At 41.9% G+C, this 23,997-nt stretch overlaps 1 protein-coding gene across 1 annotated transcript in view; it reads right to left on the minus strand.

Moving 5' to 3' along the window:
* LOC129868872 (gamma-aminobutyric acid receptor subunit beta-4-like) overlaps window positions 1–23,997 on the minus strand; it is a 75,734-nt gene that overhangs the window by 14,917 nt on the left and 36,820 nt on the right. Inside the window, exons 3-4 of the mRNA XM_055943195.1 lie at window positions 18,685–18,752; window positions 14,760–14,980 (exon numbers count right to left, since the gene is read on the minus strand). Coding sequence (XP_055799170.1) covers window positions 14,760–14,980; window positions 18,685–18,752 — 289 coding nt within the window. The remainder of the gene's footprint in view (window positions 1–14,759; window positions 14,981–18,684; window positions 18,753–23,997) is intronic.

Here is a 23,997-nt window from a genome sequence, read left to right on the forward strand (position 1 = left end):
GTATACTGAAGCAACATCTCAGGACATCAGTCAGGAAGTTAAAGATTGGTCGCAAATGGGTCTTCCAAATGAACAACAACCCCAAGCATACTTCCAAAGTTGTGGCAAAATGGCTTCAGGACAACAAAGTCAAGGTATTGGAGTGGCCATCACAAAGCCCTGACCTCAATCCTATATAACATTTGTGGGCAGAACTGAAAAAGCATGTGCGAGCAAGGAGGCCTACAAACCTGACTCAGTTACACCAGCTCTGTCAGGAGGAATGGGCCAAAATTCACCCAATTTATTGTGGGAAGCTTGTGGAAGGCTACCCGAAACGTTTGACCCAGGTTAAACAATTTAAAGGCAATGCTACCAAATACTAATTGAGTGTATGTAAACTTCTGACCCACTGGGAATGTGATGAAATAAATAAAATCTGAAATAAATCATTCTCTTTACTATTATTCTGACATTTCACATTCTTAAAATAAGGTGGTGATCCTAATTGACCTAAGACAGGGAATTTTTACGAGGATTAAATGTCAGGAATTGTGAAAAATGTATTTGGCTAAGGTGTATGTAAACTTCCGACTTCAACTGTACATCTTTAATGCTTAATGTAAACATCTAATTCATTCAAGCCCAAAAGCCAAAAATCAAACGCAGAAAGTAAATTTACCAAGCTTGTTTTATTCCCTTGGGATACATTGAATCAGTTGAAAAATGAAACAAAATGTATATGCTTTAATCTCACACTAAATTGTGATTGACTGCTATACGTATATGTTTCCGCCACGTGTGTTTATGAGGGGTGTACATTCATTGTATTCCTTTTCAATAAATCCAGAAACGTAGGAAAAGTGCACTGCTTACAGATTATTAGTGTGGGAGTTTATGGCATTGAACTGAGATATTAACTAGTGCAGCACATTTTAGTAATTACATTTGTGCTGTTAAATCATACCAGCTTGTGCCTGCTTTCAGGTTTTTCGTGTAAATGAACTAGGGAGCTCACTGGTTTGCCTGAATGGGAAAACTAATTGAGTTTCAACTCATCACCCCTGTGTGTCAGATGCACCGTCACATTCATGGGGAGAGTTTGAAAGGTAAACAATTTGCGTGTGTTAGGGGGCGGGAGAGAGTGGTGGGGAGTTTACCCTTTACAACAGCCTATTTTACATTTGGGAGGCCCAATGTAGGATAGCTGAGTCCATGCTGTCTTCCAGACTGCAGGACATTTCAGCACATTGCAAAAGATTCCCAGTGTGCAGGCTAATACAAGCCACCACAACTACTGTCAAACACATGCACAGGTACTGGTGAAGTGTATTGAGTGCAATAGGAAAACAATGTGAAGTGTTAGCAGGGCCTATACTATCATGATGAAAACAGAACCCATTTCAATACAGCGAGTCACCGTTTGGGACGATATACTTTTTGACTCCCTCTACTTTGGTGCGTTAGGACATAATGCCGTGGCAAAATTATTCTGACTCTCCCCGTGGCACAACACAACCTCATTATCACTCCCCTCCGGCTTTATCATAGACCAAGTACATTTCACTTCGCATTGTACATTGTTTTCTATCTCACAACTACTGTAAAAGACTAATGTAAAGCAAAGCTGCAAAATGTTGGGGAAAGAAAAAGAAGCCTGTGTCCCTTGGGGCTCTGGCTGCTGTGCTACTTTAAAAGGGCCCCAGGATGCTCCTCTCCCCCCAGCAGCCCCCCAGTCCTCTGGGTGGGTCCCTGTGGGCACCTCACTGCAGACTCACTGTCTGGGATGTTTCATTGATGAAACTGGGACATTGTGGTGATGAGGGTGTTTTGTGGCTTTTTTCTGGGGCACAGAATTCTGGATGGGAAGTGAGCCTCCTTTCCAGTCAAACAAATAAACAGAAATAAGTGGTGCACTATATTTGTTTGTCTTGTGCAGTACAATAGTGACTGCTACATGCAATAGTAAATGGTACATACAATAGTGACTGCTACATACAATAGTGGCTGCTACATACAATAGTGACTACTACATACAATAGTGACTGCTACATACAATAGTGAGAGCTTAATACAATAGTGACTGCTATATACATTAGTGACAGCTACATACAATGGTGACTGCTATATACAATGGTGAATGCATAAAACAATAATGACTGCTACATACAATAACGATTGCTACATACAATAGTGACTGCTACATACAATAACCACTGCAACATACAATAGTGAAAACTACATACAATAATGACTGCTACATACAATAGTGACTACTACATACAATAGTGACTGCTACATACAATAATGACTGCTACATACAATAGTGACTGCTACATATAATAGTGACTGCTACATACAATGGTGACCACTACATACAATAACGACTGCTACATACAATAGTGACAGCTTAATACAATATTGACTGCTATATACATTAGTGACAGCTACATACAATGGTGACTGCTATATACAATGGTGAATGCATAAAACAATAATGACTGCTAGATACAATAACGATTGCTACATACAATAGTGACTGCCACATACAATAGTGACTGCTAAATACAATGGTGACCAATACATACAATAACAACTGCTCCATACAATAGTAACTGCTCCATATAACAGTGACTGCTTAATACAATAGTGACTGCTATATACACTGCTCAAAAAAATAAAGGGAACACTTAAACAACACAATGTAACTCCAAGTTAATCACACTTCTGTGAAATCAAACTGTCCACTTAGGAAGCAACACTGATTGACAATAAATTTCACATGCTGTTGTGCAAATGGAATAGACAAAAGGTGGAAATTATAGGCAATTAGCAAGATACCCCCCGAAACAGGAGTGATTCTGCAGGTGGTGACCACAGACCACTTCTCAGTTCCTATGCTTCCTGGCTGATGTTTTGGTCACTTTTGAATGCTGGCGGTGCTCTCACTCTAGTGGTAGCATGAGACGGAGTCTACAACCCACACAAGTGGCTCAGGTAGTGCAGTTCATCCACGATGGCACATCAACGCGAACTGTGGCAAAAAGGTTTGCTGTGTCTGTCAGCGTAGTGTCCAGAGCATGCAGGCGCTACCAGGAGACAGGCCAGTACATCAGGAGATGTGGAGGAGGCCGTAGGAGGGCAACAACCCAGCAGCAGGACCGCTACCTCCGCCTTTGTGCAAGGAGGAGCACTACCAGAGCCCTGCAAAATGACCTCCAGCAGGCCACAAATGTGCATGTGTCAGCATATGGTCTCACAAGGGCTCTGAGGATCTCATCTCGGTACCTAATGGCAGTCAGGCTACCTCTGGCGAGCACATGGAGGGCTGTGCGGCCCCACAAAGAAATGCCACCCCACACCATGACTGACCCATCGCCAAACCGGTCATGCTGGAGGATGTTGCAGGCAGCAGAACGTTCTCCACGGCGTCTCCAGACTCTGTCACGTCTGTCACATGTGCTCATGTGCTCAGTGTGAACCTGCTTTCATCTGTGAAGAGCACAGGGCGCCAGTGGCGAATTTGCCAATCTTGGTGTTCTCTGGCAAATGCGAAACGTCCTGCACGGTGTTGGGCTGTAAGCACAACCCCCACCTGTGGACGTCGGGCCCTCATACCACCCTCATGGAGTCTGTTTCTGACCGTTTGAGCAGACACTTGCACATTTGTGGCCTGCTGGAGGTCATTTTGCAGGGCTCCGGCAGTGCACCTCCTTGCACTAAGGCGGAGGTACCGCTCCTGCTGCCGGGTTGTTGCCCTCCTACGGCCTCCTACACGTCTCCTGATGTACTGGCCTGTCTCCTGGTAGCGCCTGCATGCTCTGAACACTACGCTGACAGACACAGCAAACCTTTTTGCCACAGTTCGCGTTGATGTGCCATCGTGGATGAACTGCACTACCTGAGCCACTTGTGTGGGTTGTAGACTCCGTCTCATGCTACCACTAGAGTGAGAACACCGCCAGCATTCAAAAGTGACCAAAACATCAGCCAGGAAGCATAGGAACTGAGAAGTGGTCTGTGGTCACCACCTGCAGAATCACTCCTTTTTTGGGGGGTGTCTTGCTAATTGCCTATAATTTCCACCTTTTGTCTATTCCATTTGCACAACAGCATGTGAAATTTATTGTCAATCAGTGTTGCTTCCTAAGTGGACAGTTTGATTTCACAGAAGTGTGATTGACTTGGAGTTACATTGTGTTGTTTAAGTGTTCCCTTTATTTTTTTGAGCAGTGTATATTAGTGACAGCTACACACAGTAGTGACTGCTACATACAATAACGACAGATACATGCAATAGTGACTGCTACATACAATGGTGACAGCTACACACAATGGTGACTGCTAAATACAATGGTGTGTGCAAAATACAATAATGACTGCTACAGACAATAACAACTGCTAAATACAATAGTGACTGCTACATACAATAAAAGTGGCAGCTACATACAATAGCGACTGCTACATACAATAGTGACTGCTACATACAATAGTAACTGCTACATACAATAGTGACTGCTACATGCAATAACAACTGCTACATACAATAGTGACTGCTACATACAATAGTAACTGCTACATACAATAGTGACTGCTACATGCAATAACAATTGCTACATACAATAGTGACTGCTACATACAATAGTAATTGCTACATACAATAGTGACTGCTACATGCAATAACAACTGCTGCATACAATAGTGACTGCTACATGCAATAACAACTGCTACATACAATAGTGACTGCAACATACAATTGTGACAAGCACATGCAATATTGACTGCTACATTCAACGGTGACTGCAACATACAATAGTGACTGCTACATACATTAGTGACTGCTACATACAATAGTGACTGTTAAATGCAATAGTGACTGCTCCATACAATAATGACTGCTACATACAATAGTGACTGTTTGTCACGTTCCTGACCTATTTATGTTAGTTGTTATGTGTGTTAGTTGGTCAGGACGTGAGGTTTGGGTGGGCATTCTATGTTTTCTGTTTCTGTGTTGGTTTTGGGTTGCCTGGTATGGCTCTTAATTAGAGGCAGGTGTTTGGCGTTCCTCTAATTAAGAGTCATATTTAGGTAGGCGTTGTCACAGTGTTCGTTGTGGGTGATTGTCTTCCGTGTTTGTGTTATGTTTGCACCATATGGAACTGTATACGGTTTGTTCGGTTTATGTAGTCTGTTTCCTATTCGTGCGTTCTTCGTGTCTATGTAGTTCTCATGTTTAGGTCAGTCTACGTCGTTTGTTATTTTGTATCATTTCAAGTGTAGTTCGTGTTCGTTTTTCCGTCTTGTCATTAAATTCATTATGTATTCAAACTCCACTGCGCCTTGGTTCAATCCCTGCTCCTCTTCGGATGAAGAAGAGGAGGACAGCCGTTACAGAATCACCCACCACTCCAGAGCCAAGCAGCGGAGGCAAGGGAAGGCTCGACAGGGCAACAAGGATTTCTGGACTTGGGAGGAAATATTGGACGGGAGAGGTCCATGGGCACAGCAGGGAGAATATCGCCGTCCCAAAGCTGAGCTGGAGGCACGGAGGAGAGCAGAGGCTACCGGAGAGAGGAACCGGAGCTATGAGGGAACGCGTCTGGCACGGAAGCCAAAAAAGCCCGTAAGTAATTCCCAAAAATTTCTTGGGGGGGGGGCTAGGAGGTAGTGGGCCAAGGGCAGGTAGGAGACCTGCGCCCACTTCCCAGGCTTACCGTGGAGAGCGGGAGTACGGGCAGGCGCCGTGTTACGCAGTAGAGCGCACGGTGTCTCCTGTACGAGTGCATAGCCCAGTGCGGGTTATTCCACCTCCCCGCACTGGTAGGGCTAGATTGGGTATTGAGCCAGGTGTCATGAGGCCGGCTCAACGCGTCTGGTCTCCAGTGCGACTCCTCGGGCCGGCATACATGGCACCTGCCTTACGCATGGTTTCCCCGGTTCGCCTACATAGCCCGGTGCGGGTTATTCCACCTCCCCGCACTGGTCGGGCAACCGGGAGTATTCAACCAGGTAAGGTTGGGCAAGCTCAATGCTCAAGAGTGCCAGTACGCCTCCACGGTCCGGTATTTCCGGCACCACCTCCCCGCCCCAGCCTAGTACCTACATTGTTTACACTACGTACTAGGCTACCATTGCGTATCCTGAGCCCTGTTCCTCCTCCACGCACTCTCCCTGTAGTGCGTGTATCTAGCCCGGTGCCTCCAGTTCCGGCACCACGCACTAAGCCACCTGTGCGTCTCCAGAGCCCTGAACACACTGTATCTTCTCCCCCTACTAATCCTGATGTGCTTGTCCTCAGCCCGGTGTCACCAGTGCCGGTACCTCGCATCAGGGATAGAGTAGGCTTTGAGAGTACAGTGTGCCCTGTCCCTGCTCCCCGCACTAGTAGGAAGGTGCTTGTCATTAGCACGGTGCCTCCAGTTCCGGCACCACGCACCAGGTCTACAGTGCATCGTATCCGGCCAGAGCCATCCGTCTCCCCAGCGCCATCTGAGCCATCCGTCTCCCCAGCGCCATCTGAGCCATCCGTCTCCCCAGCGCCATCTGAGCCATCCGTCTCCCCAGCGCCATCTGAGCCATCCGTCTCCCCAGCGCCGTCTGAGCCATCCGTCTGCCATGAGCCTGCAAAGCCGCCCGTCTGCCATGAGCCTACAGAGCCATCCGCCAGACAGGAGCCGCTAGAGCCGTCAGCCAGACAGGAGCCGCTAGAGCCGTCAGCCAGACAGGATCTGCCAGAGCCGCCAACCAGACAGGATCTGCCAGAGCCGCCAACCAGACAGGATCTGCCAGAGCCGCCAACCAGACAGGATCTGCCAGAGCCGCCAACCAGACAGGATCTGCCAGAGCCGCCAACCAGACAGGATCTGCCAGAGCCGCCAACCAGACAGGATCTGCCAGAGCTGCCAGCGAGCCATGAGCAGCCAGAGCCGTCAGAGAGCCATGAGCAGCCAGAGCCGTCAGAGAGCCATGAGCAGCCAGAGCCGTCAGAGAGCCATGAGCAGCCAGAGCCGTCAGAGCGCCATGAGCGTCGAGAGCCGTCAGAGCGCCATGAGCGTCGAGAGCCGTCAGAGCGCCATGAGCGTCGAGAGCCGTCAGCCTGCCATGAGCGTCGAGAGCCGTCAGCCTGCCATGAGCGTCGAGAGCCGTCAGCCTGCCATGAGCGTCGAGAGCCGTCAGCCTGCCATGAGCGTCGAGAGCCGTCAGCCAGCCATGAGCGTCGAGATTCGTCAGTCAGCCATGAGCTGCCCTTCAGCCTGAAAAGGCTAGATACCCAGAACTGCCCATCAGTCCAGAGCTGTCTCTCTGTCCGGAGCTGCCTTTCAGTCCGGAGTTGCCCCTCTATCCTGATCTCCCTCTCTATCTTCATCTACCTCTATATTCTTATCTATCCCTCTGTCTTGATTTATCTCTCTGTCCCGGTGTTGTCCTTATTAGGTATATTATTAAGAGGATTTTGTGGGGGAAAAAAGAGGGTGGACATTCTTGGAGGGAGGAAGCTAGGATGGATTATGGTGGGGTGGGAACCGCGCCCGGAGCCTGAGCCACCACCGTGGTTAGATGCCCACCCAGACCCTCCCCTAGACTTTGTGCTGGTGCGTCCGGAGTTCGCACCTTGTGGGGGGGGTAATGTCACGTTCCTGACCTATTTATGTTAGTTGTTATGTGTGTTAGTTGGTCAGGACGTGAGGTTTGGGTGGGCATTCTATGTTTTCTGTTTCTGTGTTGGTTTTGGGTTGCCTGGTATGGCTCTTAATTAGAGGCAGGTGTTTGGCGTTCCTCTAATTAAGAGTCATATTTAGGTAGGCGTTGTCACAGTGTTCGTTGTGGGTGATTGTCTTCCGTGTTTGTGTTATGTTTGCACCATATGGAACTGTATACGGTTTGTTCGGTTTATGTAGTCTGTTTCCTATTCGTGCGTTCTTCGTGTCTATGTAGTTCTCATGTTTAGGTCAGTCTACGTCGTTTGTTATTTTGTATCATTTCAAGTGTAGTTCGTGTTCGTTTTTCCGTCTTGTCATTAAATTCATTATGTATTCAAACTCCACTGCGCCTTGGTTCAATCCCTGCTCCTCTTCGGATGAAGAAGAGGAGGACAGCCGTTACACTGTTACATACATTAGTGACTGCTCCATACAATAGTGACTGCTACATACAATAGTGACTGCTCCATACAATAGTGACTGCTATATACAATGGTGACCGCTACATACAATAGTGACTGCTACATACAATAACAACTGCTACATACAATAGTGACTGCAACATACAATTGTGACAAGCACATACAATATTGACTGCTACATACAATGGTGACTGCAACATACAATGGTGACTGCAAAATACAATAATGACTGCCACATACAATAGTGACTAGTATGTACAATGGTGACTGCTACATACAACGGTGACAGCAACATGCAATAGTGACTGCTACATACATTAGTGACTGCTACATACAATAGTGACTGTTACATACAATAGTAACTGCTACATACAATAACGACTGCCACATACAATAGTGTTGATTTACATTGTTTCTAAACATTGGAGTAAAAAAAGCTTATTTGGGGTTCTGATGCAGTACAACAGTTGAACGAAGCTCAAGAGTTATGTGATATATCCTTCAATTATCAATGGCTATAAATAAAAGTGGCAGCTACATACAATAGTGACTGCTACATACAATAGTGACTGCTACATACAATAGTGACTGCTACATACAATAACAACTGCTACATACATTAGCGACTCCTCCATATAATAGTGACTTCTTCATACAATAGTGAGTGCTACATACAATAGTGACTGTTACATGCAATAGTGACTGCTACATACAATAGTGACTGGTACATACAACAGTGACTGCTATACACAATAGTGTCTGCTACATAAAATGGTGACTGCTACATGCAATAGTGAGTGCTACATACAATAACGACTGCTTCATACAATAGTGACTGCTACATACATTAGTGAGTGCTACATACAATGGTGACTGCTACATGCAATAGTGACTGCTACATGCAATAGTGACTGCTACATACAATAACGACTGCTACATAAAATGTTGACTGCTACATACATACATGTTGTGTCCCCGTGTCACGCCTGCTACATGCAATGGGGACTGCTACATGCAAAAGTGACTGCTACATACAACGGTGACTGCTACATACAATGGTGACTGCTACATACAATAGTGACTGCTACATACAATGGTGACTGCTACATGCAATGGTGACTGCTACATAAAATGGTGACTGCTACATGCAATAGTGAGTGCTACATACAATAACGACTGCTCCATACAATAGTGACTGCTACATACAATAGTGAGTGCTACATACAATGGTGACTGCTACATGCAAACGTGACTGCTACATACAATGGTGACTGCTACATACAATGGAGACTGCTATATATATTAATGAGTGCTACATACAATAACGGCTGCTACATACAATAGTGACTGCTATATACAACAGTGACTGCTACATACAATAGCAACCGCTACATACAATAGCGACTGCTACATACAATAGTGACTGCTACATACATTTTTGAGTGCTACATACAATGTTGACGCTACATACAATAGTGAGTGCTACATACAATGGTGACTGCTACATGCAAACGTGACTGCTACATACAATGGTAACTGCTAAATATATTAGTGAGTGCTACATACAATAGTGACTGCTATATACAACAGTGACTGCTACATACAATAGCAACCGCTACATACAATAGTGACTGCTACATTCTAATAGTGACTGCTACATACAATAGTGGCCGCTACATATAATAGTGACTGCTACATACAATAGCGACTGCTACATTGTAATAGTGACTCTACTACATACAATAGTGACTGCTACATACAATTATGACTGCTAAATACATTAGTGACTGCTACATACAATTGCAACTGCTGCATACAATAGTGCTACATTCATTCTGTTGCACAGTCAAAATAATGTTGTGTCCCCGTGTCATGCCTGCTGAAAACATTCCAGGCTTATACTGTATGTTCCATCTCATGTAAGAGAAGCTCACATGCCAATCAAATGAACAGGAATGTCTTCTCATGAATGGTAAATGGATCATGGTCTTCATGATAAGTCATAGAGGCATATTTGTTTCAATCATGAATATATACCCTACAGGCAATCTGTACTCTACATAGGCATGACATTGTCCTCACTTCATCCTTCCACCTTTCACCAACTCCCTTTGGGTAACAAGAGACGCTACGACCAATTCCGCCCCTCCCTCCCTCCCTCGCTCCTTCCTCTGCACCCACAGCTGATTCCACCAAGAGACATATTAAATAAGCATTTACCAGACCATTAGTTTCCCGTCTCACTTCCAAACATCATCAAATTCTCATTAATACCACAGTCTGTCTGACAGATCCTAAAACATCTACCCCTCTGAGACAGACACCAAGATGTCCCTGTGTTTGGTGGGGTGGACTGGGGATGAGGACCTAGTTGATATGAACAATCTCAGAGTGATTTAGTGAGGCAGTGTTAACAAAGTGTATGCTGACTGGCTGAAAAACCACCAAAGAATGGAGAAGACTGTCATTCTCTTGCAGACACTGATAATGCTATCATGTATCTCATGTCAATGAGCAAGGGCATGCGCTAAGTCCCCCATTCTGGAAAATAACACAATCCTTTTCCAGAGGCTTACCTAAGCTATATTTAATCTACCAGACAATAGGGACATGACAAGAGCAAAATGCCATCTCCACTGATTGTGAAGTGGAATGAGGTAATAGAACCTCATAATAGAGCTACGCATAAGATAGTAATATAGCCATTACAGCAGCATATGTACATTTAGCTGTAAGCTTCCTATAATTAACAGTTGCAACTGAATTAGGTTTTTGCTTTGAAACATTTCAAAATGGGACTGCCCTATGTAACAAAGAAACAAACATCATTGGCCAAAGCACATCAGCATTATTTTAACCCAAAGAACAGTGATTCTCTGTCTTGTCTTCTGAGGCCTCCATTCACCGGAGACACATGATGCTAAACAAATAAAGTTAAGTCAAATTAATTTATTTAAAAGCGCAAGTACATGTGTACCATGTGTACAGTCAGGTCCAAAATGATTGGCACCCTTGATAAAGATGAGAAAAAAAGACTGTATAAAATAAATAATGCAAATACTGAGATATTTTTTATGCTACATTTTATACTAGTACAATTGCTCAGAGAAAGATATTTTGTTTAGCAAGTCATATTTTTTGGGGTAACACATTATTTGGATAGTCCATCTGGGCAATTCAATGGTAAGGGAATTAGGTTTTGACTCAGTATTTTCACCTTAAAATGTATGCCTGTAACGGCTGTCTTTGGGTGAAAGAGAGGAGGACCAAAATGCAGCGTGATGATAATCCATATTTTAATTAGGATATTTAAACGACGAACAAAAACAACAAATTGACAGAAAGAACCGAAAACGCTACAGTCCTGAACATGGGAACACAGAACAGATGAACACACAGGCTACCTTAATATGGTTCCCAATCAGAGACAATGACAAACACCTGCCTCTGATTGAGAACCATATTAGGCCAAACAACAAACCCAACATAGAAACACAAAACATAGAATGCCCACCCAGCTCACGTCCTGACCAACTAAACAAAGACTAAACAAAGGAAATAAGGTCAGGAACGTGACAATGCCAAACAAAAAACATTAATTTCAAAGTTTAGCTCTATGTACAAGGACTACATTTAACGATTTCCACTGAACATTTTACAAAAACTAATTTAGTGGAAGAACTGTGCAGATGCAAAGTTTGGTAACGGAATTATGGAAAAATCTCCAGTCAGGTTTTCATGCGACAACGTTTTCCACAAACTCTATTAAATATCTGCTTCGAACTAAGATTCAAAGATGTCTGCAGAAATAATGGGTGTGTCAGCTATGACATGACACCTTGAGTTAGAAAAAATCTATTTGAGTTTTTGAACTACAGTAAGTGAATTGGATTTACACCTGGTAACGGAATTAAGGGAATGGGTTTACATCATGGGTCCCTGATATGTACTACACAGAAATGCGTAATTATGGAAATCAATGTAATTCTCTTCATTTTTTCACAAGTTTGGACATCACAGCAGAGTACAGTACAGTGCAGTAAAGTAGAGTTCAGTACAGACGGATAAACCATGTGATTCTATGTTCAGCAAAGATCTTCTGTGTATAAGTGACGCGCGAGGGCAAAAAAGCATCTAACAACGCAATTCTACGAGTAGTCTGAGGCAGACGTTAGGTAACGAGCGTTTTCAAGTGCAACGTTAATAACGACGGTTTCGGGAAACAGTTCAGAGATTTTAATGTTCCTACGAAGGTTCTAACAATGAACTTAGCCTTAATATGCATTTGGGAAACCTGGTCCAGTACTGTGCTATCCAAACTTGGGAAACATACGTCTATGATAGGTTCATATTTGGTCCACTCGGTCCATCTGTGGACGTTAACATCAAGGCCAGAGTGGACTGACCACATTTCAACTACCCTAACCCTAACCGCAAACTTAGCAGACAGTTGCTTATCAACAGATAGTTTGTTGATAATATGACCATCTGTAGAGAATCAACAGATAGACTATCGAAATAAAGTTCAAATTTTTATACCCCAAAAATGGTGTCAAAACGACTGTTTTCAGTACCTCACCTTGCGAGGATAATGCCACTGAGCCTTTTTCAAAAATGTTTTACGAGATTGGAGAACACATTGGGAGGGATCTTAGACCATTCCTAGATACACAATCTGCCCAGATCCTTAATATGCTTTGTCACTGCTTATGGACTGCCGGCTTCAATTCACACACATACCAATGGGGTTCAAGTCCGGAGACTGACATGGCCATTTTATGGTCATTTAACCTCCTTTTTGGATATTGATGTGTGCTTGGGGTCATTGTCTTATTGGAAGTTTCAGCCTCCTGGTAGAGGCAACCAGTTTTTTGGCTAAAAGGTCATGGTACTGAGCAAAGTTCATGATTCCGTTGACCTTAACAAGGGCCCCAAGACCAGTGGAAGAAAAATAGCCCCATAACATCAAAGATCCACCATCATTGTAACAGCGTTCCTCCTCCTCTTCATCCGAAGAGGAGGAGCAGGGATTGAACCAAAATGCAGCTTCTTGATATGACATGATTTATTAAATTAAAGACGAAAAAACAAGTAAACACTTTAACAAACTACAAAACAACAAACGACGTAGACACACCTGAACATAAGAACTTACATGGCACGAAGAACGCATGAAACAGGAACAGACTACATAAACCGAACAAACAAACCGAAAACAGTCCCGTGTGGCGCAACGTACATAGACATAGACACAGACACAGACACAGACACAGACACAGACACAGACACAGACACAGACACAGACACAGACACAGACACAGACACAGACACAGGAGACAACCACCCACAACAAACAATGTGAAAACACCTACCTTAATATGACTCTCAATCAGAGGAAATGAAAACCACCTTTCTCTAATTGAGAGCCATATCAGGTCACCCTTAAACAAACATAGAAACACATAACATAGACTACCCACCCAAACTCACGCTCTGACCGTCAAACACATACAAAATAACAGAAAACCGGTCAGGAACGTGACAATCATATTTGACCGTAGTTATGAGGTACTTTTCTGCATATGCTTCTTTCTTTCAACACCAAATCCACCGCTGGTGTACGTGGCCAAACAGCTCTATTTTCATGTCATCTGACCAAAGCACCAGTTCCAATCCATGTGCAGTTTAGAAAACTCCAGACATTTACATTTGTTGGATGACATGAAAATAGAGCTCTTTGGCCACGAACAACAGTGGTGGGTTTGGCGTCGAAAGAAAGAAGCTTATGCAGACAAACTTGGCCGCAAGTGGATCTTCCAGCAAGACATTGACCCCAAGCACACACCAAAATCCATAAAGAAATGGTTAATTGACCACGAAATCTATATTTTGCAATATCAGTCTCTGAACTTGATCCCCATTGAAAACCTGTGTTTTGAATTGAAGAGGACAGTCCATAAGCAAAGGACAAAGGATATTAAGGATCTGTAAAGATTATGTATGGAGGAATGATCGAAGATCCCTCCTAATGTGTCTTCCAATCTCATAAAACACAAGAAAAAGGCTCAATGCCATTAAGGTGGGGTACTGAAAGGTATGTTAAACAGGGGTGTCAATCATTTTGCCCCGTACTGTATTTTTTTGAGAAACAAAAGTATTACTTGTTAAACAAAAATCTCTTTCTCTGAGCAATTGTATTAGTATCTAATAATATAATTATCTATTTTTTTGTATACAATATAGCTCAGTATTTGTATAATTTAATTTACAGTCTTTTTTACTCATCTTTATCAAGGGTGCCAATAATTTTGGACCTGACTGAGTATACAGTTTCTTCCATGACATAGACTGACCAGGTGAATCCAGGTGAAAGCTATGATCCCTTATTGATGTGACTGTTAAATCAACTTCAATCAGTGTTGATGAAGGAGAGGAGACAGGTTAAATAATGATTTTAAGCTTTTATCAGGGATTCTCTGGACTCATGTTATTTTTTATGGAAGTAAGGAAAGTGAAAAGGCAGGAGGGCCGTGCTACTATTTAGACTCAGACCTAGTTTCTCATATGCCTTCCCAAGGTCTCTTCCAGTCCTGTCTGACAGGCCAGGCTTTAACCAGTTTAGTTACAGTAGAATTCCAATGAAAGTTAGCTGTACCTGAGCCCATATAACACGGTGCCATCAGGATGCAGTCGAATCATACGGTTCTTCACTGTCACGCCATGCAGGAAGGACTTCTTGTCATTGAGGAAGTAGGTGTCTGGGAGCCACAGCTGGTCTGCTACACGGTTATCCAGAGTCAGGTTGAGGGGCAGCTCAGCGTATGCCAACCGCTTGTCTCGCCAACTTTGCTGGAAATACATTGTGATGGTGTAATCCTGTGGAAAAAGGGCAAACAGCACCGTGAGATTGGAAAAAAAATAGCTGCTACACTCTTAGAAAAAAATGTGTTATCTAGAACCTAGATAACACATTATTTGGCTGTCCTCATGGGAGAACCCTTTGAAGAACCTTTCCAGGTAGAATCCTTTTGGTTCCAGGTAGAACCCTTTTGGGTTCCATGTAGGTTCTCCAAAGGGTTCTCCTATGGGGACAGCCGAATAACCCATTTGGAACCTTTTTTTCGAAGAGTGTATGCATTGACAAAAGCTTCAACTATGGGAAGTATAAGTTACCCTTACTGTAATTGCCCTATCCTACACCATACACTTACTACCCAATGTGCATAAATATATGTACATCTAAACGTATCATCATAGTCATTATGTGCAGAGTATATCAAAAAGCATTAACAGTGTTTTTCAAGGATACAATGGAAACATAATGAAAATGGGAGACTTACAGGGAAGTGATTTAAAGACCAAGTTAAGTTGAACACCTCCAGTGACAGTACAGTATTTCTGAGTTTCGCATGATAAATGCTGCCAATTATTCTGGGAACCTCAGTGTCCCGAAATCTCAATATAATTGTCTTAAAACCATAATATACATCACATTTTATAAGCGGACTGAGAGCTAATCTTAGTGGTTATTCAGCTGGACATAAAATGACCTATATTCTCACAGGGTGTACCCTATCAGAAGAATATTCCATATTTTCCAGAAAAAAATATACTTGCTGCATCGTGCAAAAAAAATAATGAAATGAAATACTAACACAAAGTAATTTTGTTTTTCATGGCTTTCGTCTGAAACGATGTGGTTTTCTTTAGCTATGACTATGTTGGCTGGCTGACAAAATACAAAAATGAACAGCTAAAATAGACGAGTTATGGCGTTAGACATAACATACATGTTGAGATTATACAATGTTTTCCAAATTGACAATAACCAGGTTTCCATCCAACCTTTTTATGCGAGTAAAGTACATGTCGGATAAAAAAAATGTAATGACAGGCCTTTGTCGGTAAACTTTCCAAATGTCAACAAAACAAAATACGCCAGCTAAGGTGGGATCTTTTTGTGTCGGTAAAATTAACTATGCGAGAAATATCGGGGGAAATGCTTTTAATGCACAAATACTGATATAATAATGACATTGTGTGGTCCTCCACGACGACTCGTCGGGAAAGCATGCCGTTTATTAGGCTACAGATGAAATAACATAATATTCACAGGGAGGTGAAAGTGCAAGGTGATGAACTTGATGATCCTTTCTAATAAATATTGAGGGTCTTATTCTGGTGACATGATCAACGATGCTTGACTGCCGTTTGACAAATAGAAAAAATCTTGCTCTTTTGTCCATAATAATCTCATCATGTAGGCTATACCCGCATTGTATCTGCAAGCTGTTGGCTAGAGCTCACGTTCCAATTTTTCAACCTTTTCAGCCCTGCACCTGATGCTACCTTCTCAAATGTCCAGGGAAACAAAAATAACATAAAACATAAGATAAAACTTGCTGTGTCTTCAAAAACACCGGAGTAGAAAATAAATCTCAGAAATAAAAAATGAATATATCAAAGCGCCTCACGTGCTTGCTCTTAAAAATAAAGAAAACAGCTTTGTACATGAGTGACTACCTCTAACAAATGAAAAATAAAATGTGCTATTGCTTGAAACTGGATGAAAATACTCTCGTGATTCGAAATGGCAACATTGCAGGGAGAACAAATCCAGAATAAAAAAACAAAACTCCTCTGGCTTGTGGGGGGGGGGGGGGGGGGGGGGGGGAGTGAACTCTTGAGTGTGTCTGTGCCACATTAAAGAAAAGAAAATACAACGGAGAGCAGAGAGACAGAAGGATGTCATTGCAGAGACACCAGCCATGTTGTCTTCTTTAAAGAAGAAGACTGAGCCTGATTTCTCACCGCTCTCTAATAAACAGAAGTTAAATACGTAATATAATCAAGTAAATCAGATGCACAACATGTCTATGGTTATCCAATGTTTGCAAGGCCAAATACGATTGACTGAAATGGTATTATTGCATTGCAAATACACCGAACAAAAATATAACACCTGAAATACACCATACATGTGCTATGTGGAGGTCATACAGTGCCTTTAGCAAGTATTCATACCACTTACTCCACTATTTGTTGTGTTACAGCCTGTATTAAACATTTATTTAAAAATAATGTCACTCATCTACACACAAGAAGTGAAAACATGTTATTTACATTTTTTTGCAAATTTATTGAAGATGAAGTACAGAAATATCTTATTTAAAAAAGTAATCACACCCCTGAGTCAATACTATACTGAACAAAAATATAAAACACAACATGTAAAGTCATCAAAAAGAAAGGAGGACCAAGGCACTCTTCATATAATTAATTAAAATGCCTTTATTAGTATGGCATGTTCAATAGAAACAAAGTTTTTTAAAAACCGACGCGTTTCGGCTGCATAGCCTTCGTCAGGGAGTACATGTAAAGTGTTGGTCCCATCTTTCATGAGCTGAAATAAAAGATCCCAGAATTTTTCCAAAATTTCTCTCAAATTTTGTGTCCAAATTTGTTAACATCCCTGATAGTGAGCATTTCTCCTTTGACAAGATAATGTATCCATCTGATAGGTGTTGCATATCAAGAAGCTGATTAAACAGCATGATAATTACACAGGTGCACCTTGTGCTGGGGACAATAAAAGGCCACTCTAAAATGTTCAGTTTTGTTACACAACAAGTTTTGCGGGAGCATGTAATTTGCATGCTGACTGCAGGATCGTCCACCAGAGCTGTTGCGAGATAGTTTAATGTTCCTTTCTCTACCTTAAGACACCTCCAACGTCGTTTTAGAGAATTTGGCAGTACGTCCAACAGGCCTCACAACCGCAGACTACGTGTATGGCGTTTTGTGGTCAAGCGTTTTTTCTGATGTCAACGTTGTGAACAGAGTGCCCCATGGTGGCGGTGGGGTTATAGTATGGGAAGGCATACGCTATGGACAACGAACACAACTGCATTTTATCGATGGCACTTTGAATGCACAGAGATACCGTGATGAGATCCTGAGGTCCACTGACGTGCCATTCATCCGCCGCCATCACCTCATGTTTATGAATGATAATGCACGGCCCCATGTCGCGAGTATCTGTACACAATTCCTGGAAGCTGAAAATGGCCCAGTTCTTCCATGGCCTGCTTACACGCCAGAAATGTTACCCATTGAGCATGTTTGGGATGCTCTGGATTGACGTGTACGACAGCGTGTTCCAGTTCCCCCCAATATCCAGCAACTTTGTACAGCCATTGAAGAGGAGTGGGACACACCAGATACTGACTGGTTGTCTGATCCATGCCCCTACCTTTTTTTTAAGGTATCTGTGACCGACAGATGCATATATGTATTCCCAGCCATGTGAAATCCATAGATTAGGGCCTAATGAGTTCATTTCAATTGACTGATTTCCTTATATGAACTGTAACTCAGTAAAATAGTTTACATTTTTGCATGTTGCATTTATATTTTTGTTAGTATGCTGTACATTGAAACAAATGAAATTATCAAAATTGTAGTTTATAAAATGGGTGCATCATGCTTTAACCACGAACCCTAATAAATAAAAATAGACACATTGAGTCAATGTTCTATATGGACAGTGCTACTGTAAGATAAGGGGTTTTGTAACTCACCATGTTCACTTCTGAGATGGAGTCAATGCTAGCGATGTTGATGCTCATTCCTACGATGACTGGGGCACCTGAGGGAACACAAGAACCAGTACAGTCACACAACAAATTCACACCATTATTCACACTGGGCCAAAAATACACTTCTAACATAACATAGGACAACACGTACACACATTATAATGTACTTTATTTGCAAAAGTAGTATGCAATAAGCAAGGCATGTTTTCTTCTGTTTGGTTTTTCTTTTTTATCTTATGAGATTATTCTGTATAATGAAAAGCGCTTTACAAATGTAATCAACTATTATTATTATTATTATTATTAATGTTAAGATAAGAAAATAATCCAATTATCTCCACATGCTGGGTTATCTCAATAATTATCAGGATATTATTGTGTGTACCATGATATAACTCCTTCTTTTTTTTTAGATGCATTACATATGAGACTGGACCTGGACATTTCTGATGTGGGAGAGTGAATCAGACATTTTTGGGAAAACTGTCATAAATGTGTCACTGTGGGAACAAGCCTCGTATGAGCAGGAAGAGACCACTGACGGAATCGAGAATGAAGAAAACATACCATAATTACTTAAACCCATTGACCTTTATCATACAATCTGTGGAAAGTGACCGAAAAAGGCTGCAGACTTTAAAGTAGGAACAAATTGGTGGGGGAAAAAAATCATAAAAATTACAGAGGCTGATGAATAGTCAAATCCAATTTTTGGGAGGCTTAAAACAGCCATATAAAATCTGACTAAATCTTTCTTTAAACTTCATAAAATTGTAATCCATATGAGATTCAGGTACATCATGCTAATTTCACGGTCAATATTCTCGCCCCCCAAATCATGTAATCTTTGAGTATCTCATCCTACCTCTTTCACCTCACAAGAAACGTAAACATTGAAGTGAAAGGGATGTAAAAGTGTGTTGATATTCAGCAATGTCAAAAGGGAATAATTAAAGGCCCAGTGCAGTCAGAAATGTGGTTTCCCTGTGTTTTATATATATTTCCACACTATGAGGTTGGAATAATATTGTAAAATTGTGAAAATAATGATAATGCACCTTTAGTCTATGAGCTGTTTGAAAAGACCGGCTGAAATTTCAGCCTGTTTTGGTGGGATGGAATGTTGCCTTCCATGGTGATATCACTAGGACCATAACTACATATGAGGATGCCGTATTATTAATATTAATAACAATTTTTTTTGACAAATCTTTTGGGAGCAACTCAATCGGGGTCTCAACTTACAGTTGAAAGTGAGAATAGTAGAATACACAAGGTGCCATTTAATAACTTACTGTTGAGAGTGAGAATTGTAGAATACACAAGGTGCCATTTAATAACTTACTGTTGAGAGTGAGAATAGTAGAATACACAAGGTGACATTTAATAACTTACAGTTGAGAGTGAGAATAGTAGAATACACAAGGTGACATTTAATAACTTACAGTTGAGAGTGAGAATAGTAGAATACACAAGGTGCCATTTAATAACTTACAGTTGAGAGTGAGAATAGTAGAATACACAAAGTGCCATTTAATAACATACAGTTGAGAGTGAGAATAGTAGAATACACAAGGTGCCATTTCATAACTTAATTATGCATCAGCAGTTTTCATCTTGTTATATGTCACTCATTGACAGTCATTCAAAATGTCAGCGATTTTCTTTTTAGATTGGTAAATTAGTCTAGTTAGTCTAGCCAGCTATCTAAACATGTAGTAATCATGGCCGAATTACCGACCGGAGACGCAGGGCACATGCCCAAGGGGGCGCTGACCCCCAGGGGGCCCCCATTGATTTTGTTAGTCACTCTCATTTAGAGACTGTTTCAGATACCCTGGTTACGGCCCTGGACATCACCATGCGGTAAATTAGTTAATAGACCAATAAGAAAGAAAGTTACAAATCTCTCTGCCAATAACAGCTCATTTTCAGTTTTTCCCTCCCCACTAAGACCACTCCCAGACAGTCCTAGCAAAATTCTTGCTTGAGAAACTGCCCTTTGCTAATAAGCCATTTTTTGTCATTTTTGACTGTTTTAATTGGAAACAATCAATGTAAGGTACTTAATTGTTACCCAGAAAGCATTTGGTATAGAGATAAAAACGGCAGCATTGGAACTTTTCAAGGCAACATTCCTACATTTTTAGTTCTATTTAGATCTTGCTGCCCTTCAGTTTAGAGCAGCCTGGATTTTATAACGGACACTAGATCAGTCTTGAGTCAGTTAAAATAACAAATAAAAACAACATTATGTGCGTGGGCCGATGATGAAAGTAATAGCAAATGGAAGGTCAAAAAAGGTTTCGAACTAACCACAAATATACTCAAGCACTGCGTATGACAAATGTACTAAATTTGTCCTTTGCCTTCATAGTGTGGAGTTAGTCAACCCTCTACAGATGCCCCGGGGAGTGCTTTAACTGTTGTTAAAAACAATGATATTAGAATATACCGGTTGACCTTAACCCCCATAGGAAATAGCAGTTGTCATTTTGTATTGTTCAAAGCGAATGCTGAATCCTTAGTTTTAAGAAGTGCTGTGCTGAACATGTGACGGCGGGGTGCGAGAAAGACCACGAATCTTGTGCATAATCAGAGTTCAATTTGCAATTTCTTTGAAAATGTGTGCATATTTAACATAATTGCACCTGTCCATATATACTGTTTATCCATCGTCTGAAAGGTTGAGTGGTGAAAGAATGACGCTGAAATAGTGGAATGGTCAAAGTGCCACAGACTGTACTTGAAGAGCTCTCTGTCTAGAAATTGAGGTTAAATGCGGTGTTTTGGAAAACAACAGAGACATACTGACAGTACTGACACAAAGAACATAGTCTGAATGTCACCCAACTTGTGAATTTCTCTGGATAAGAGCATCAATGAGGAGGATACAGTGTATCTGCACACAGTATGTTAGTGATAGAAACAGAATGTGGCTAAATCTGTAACCTGGCATTACAATGGATACACGTGTTTCATTCACAAATATTAAGGCCAAGAGTGCATTTCCCCCCCCCAAAAAAGTGAAAGACATTCTGGAAGTTGGGCTTTTTCATCCTGTAGGTCTTTCACCTTCACAACATCTGGTGATAATTCATGCAGTGCCAACTTTGGAGCTCAAAGCAAGGACTCCCCACTCCCCTCACTTCAAATGTTCACTCCTTGATTTGTAACAATTGCAACATTTCTGCACAAGGGAATTGTGTCAACCCCACAAGGGATGAATGAGTCATTTCCCAGTCAGCAGACCACTGAATCATGATGATCAGGTGAAGGAGGAAGGAATTGTGACCACAAAAACAATGACCAAACGCTCACAGAAAAGGCTGAGAGTAACATCCCAACTTTTTGTTTTGGGACTTCTCCAAAGGTTCTTCCTGTTTTTAGCAGTGGCCGGGGAAGTACCATCTCAACCATTGGGTTCAATGCAGGTTTGCTACAGCAGTGTATTTTAGGTGAACTACAATTCCCTTGAGCTAAGAGTGGCGTAGGCAACAAAGGCACTTCCATACAGCTAGTGTATGTTCTGAACGTACATGTAATGTACCGTGCAGCTGCAGATAAGCTGTTAAAATGAATTGAAACATTGTCTAATGTAACACCTGTTTCAAGTATCTTTCATACAATTGAGAGCTTCCAAAGTAGCCATTACGGTCCAGTAAGTTCTTACTTTGTTACGAGAAAAAATCTGCACTTATGATTTTTGTCACAGACCAACACTTGGGACATTTTCTTGAACAGTTACCTGGGCATTGCCAACTTTATCAGGTGTGAATCACAGATTTGCTTCTGAGAAACATACTGCCTGTGGGTTTTTGAAATGGCTGGCTGCCAACAGAAATGTTTTCTTAGTTGCATTAATATTTCAGAGGTGGTTTACCCACAATACACACAACAGGACATTTTGTAAAGCACTGCAACGTTGGGCATTGAACAACATTTTTCTCAAACCACGCCAGGCAAAGGAGGCTGGCCCTGTAACTCATCCAGCCAAAGGTGTTCCACCTTCCCTCCAGAGACACAACACACAGACAAAGAAACAGAGAGAGAGAGGACTGTGAAAGATGGTCTTGAGAGTATGGCTTCTGTAACTGCATCTCAGAATCCCTTCCAATTTGTGCAAATTTAAAATGAATCTCGAAAACAGTGATTTTCTGAGTTTGTCTCAAATCCATGACCATTGTTTGTTTACTTTCGTTCCTACCTTCAAATAATCCGCAGATTACTCTGGCTCCGGCCAACTCTGGAAAGATCTGACAATTACCATGTTTCTCCTAATACTGGCCCTGAAATTTTAAGCAGCACAGCACTTGACTGATAGTGTACATCTCTCCTATCTCTTCTTCTCTTCTTGACGGATAGTGCACATCTCTCCTATCTCTTCTTCTCTTCTTGACTGATAGTGCACATCTCTCCTATCTCTTCTTCTCTTCTTGACTGATAGTGCACATCTCTCCTATCTCTTCTTCTCTTCTTGACTGAGAGTGCACATCTCTCTTATCTCTTCTTCTCTTCTTGACTGAGAGTGCACATCTCTCCTATCTCTTCTTCTCTTCTTGACTGAGAGTGCACATCTCTCCTATCTCTTCTTTTTTTGTAATCCTATTTTCTTTCCCCCTCTCCTCCAGCTCTAGCTGCAGTGTTGCCACGGCAGACCACCTCTCTCTTAAATGCCCTGCAGCTTTGTCATATTTCCTGACCCATCTTATTTTTTTTAAAGAAGGAAAAAGTGGGGCCATTTTCCATTGCGCTTTGTGAAGGCAACTAGTAACAATTTTCCCCAGAGATGTCAAAGTACATTCGTTCGCTGGTTGTAAACAGAAAGCACAAAGATCTCTCTCTCTCTCTCTCTCACTGCATATTTTTGACCCTGCTTCAATGAAACAGAGGGATCCACTTTGCCACCGTGGCTTTCTCAAAATATAAGCACTTACCTGCAGCAGCACTTTCGTGAGCTGAAGCTAAATATCGCCTCGACAACAGCAGACTGAGATCCTGATAGAATGTTTCTATCAATTCATGTTTTCACATCGGAATATATTTGAGATTTTTTTGTAAATAGTTGTACATAAGTGGCATCTGAAAATGGAAGAAGCAGGATCTCAAATCAGATGATTGTGTGCTAGTGTGTACGTGCATGCATTTGTAAGTGCTTGTGTGTATGCTTTTGTGTGCTATGGGTGCTATTGTGTATGTGTGTGTGTGTGTGGGGGGGGGGGGGGGGGGGGGCATCTGTAATTTACTTTACTATTTATATTTGTTATTATTTTTCCTTTAACTTCACTTCATTCC

This window comes from Salvelinus fontinalis, chromosome 13 (assembly GCF_029448725.1).
Source record: "Salvelinus fontinalis isolate EN_2023a chromosome 13, ASM2944872v1, whole genome shotgun sequence".
NCBI classification, from domain to species: domain Eukaryota; kingdom Metazoa; phylum Chordata; class Actinopteri; order Salmoniformes; family Salmonidae; genus Salvelinus; species Salvelinus fontinalis.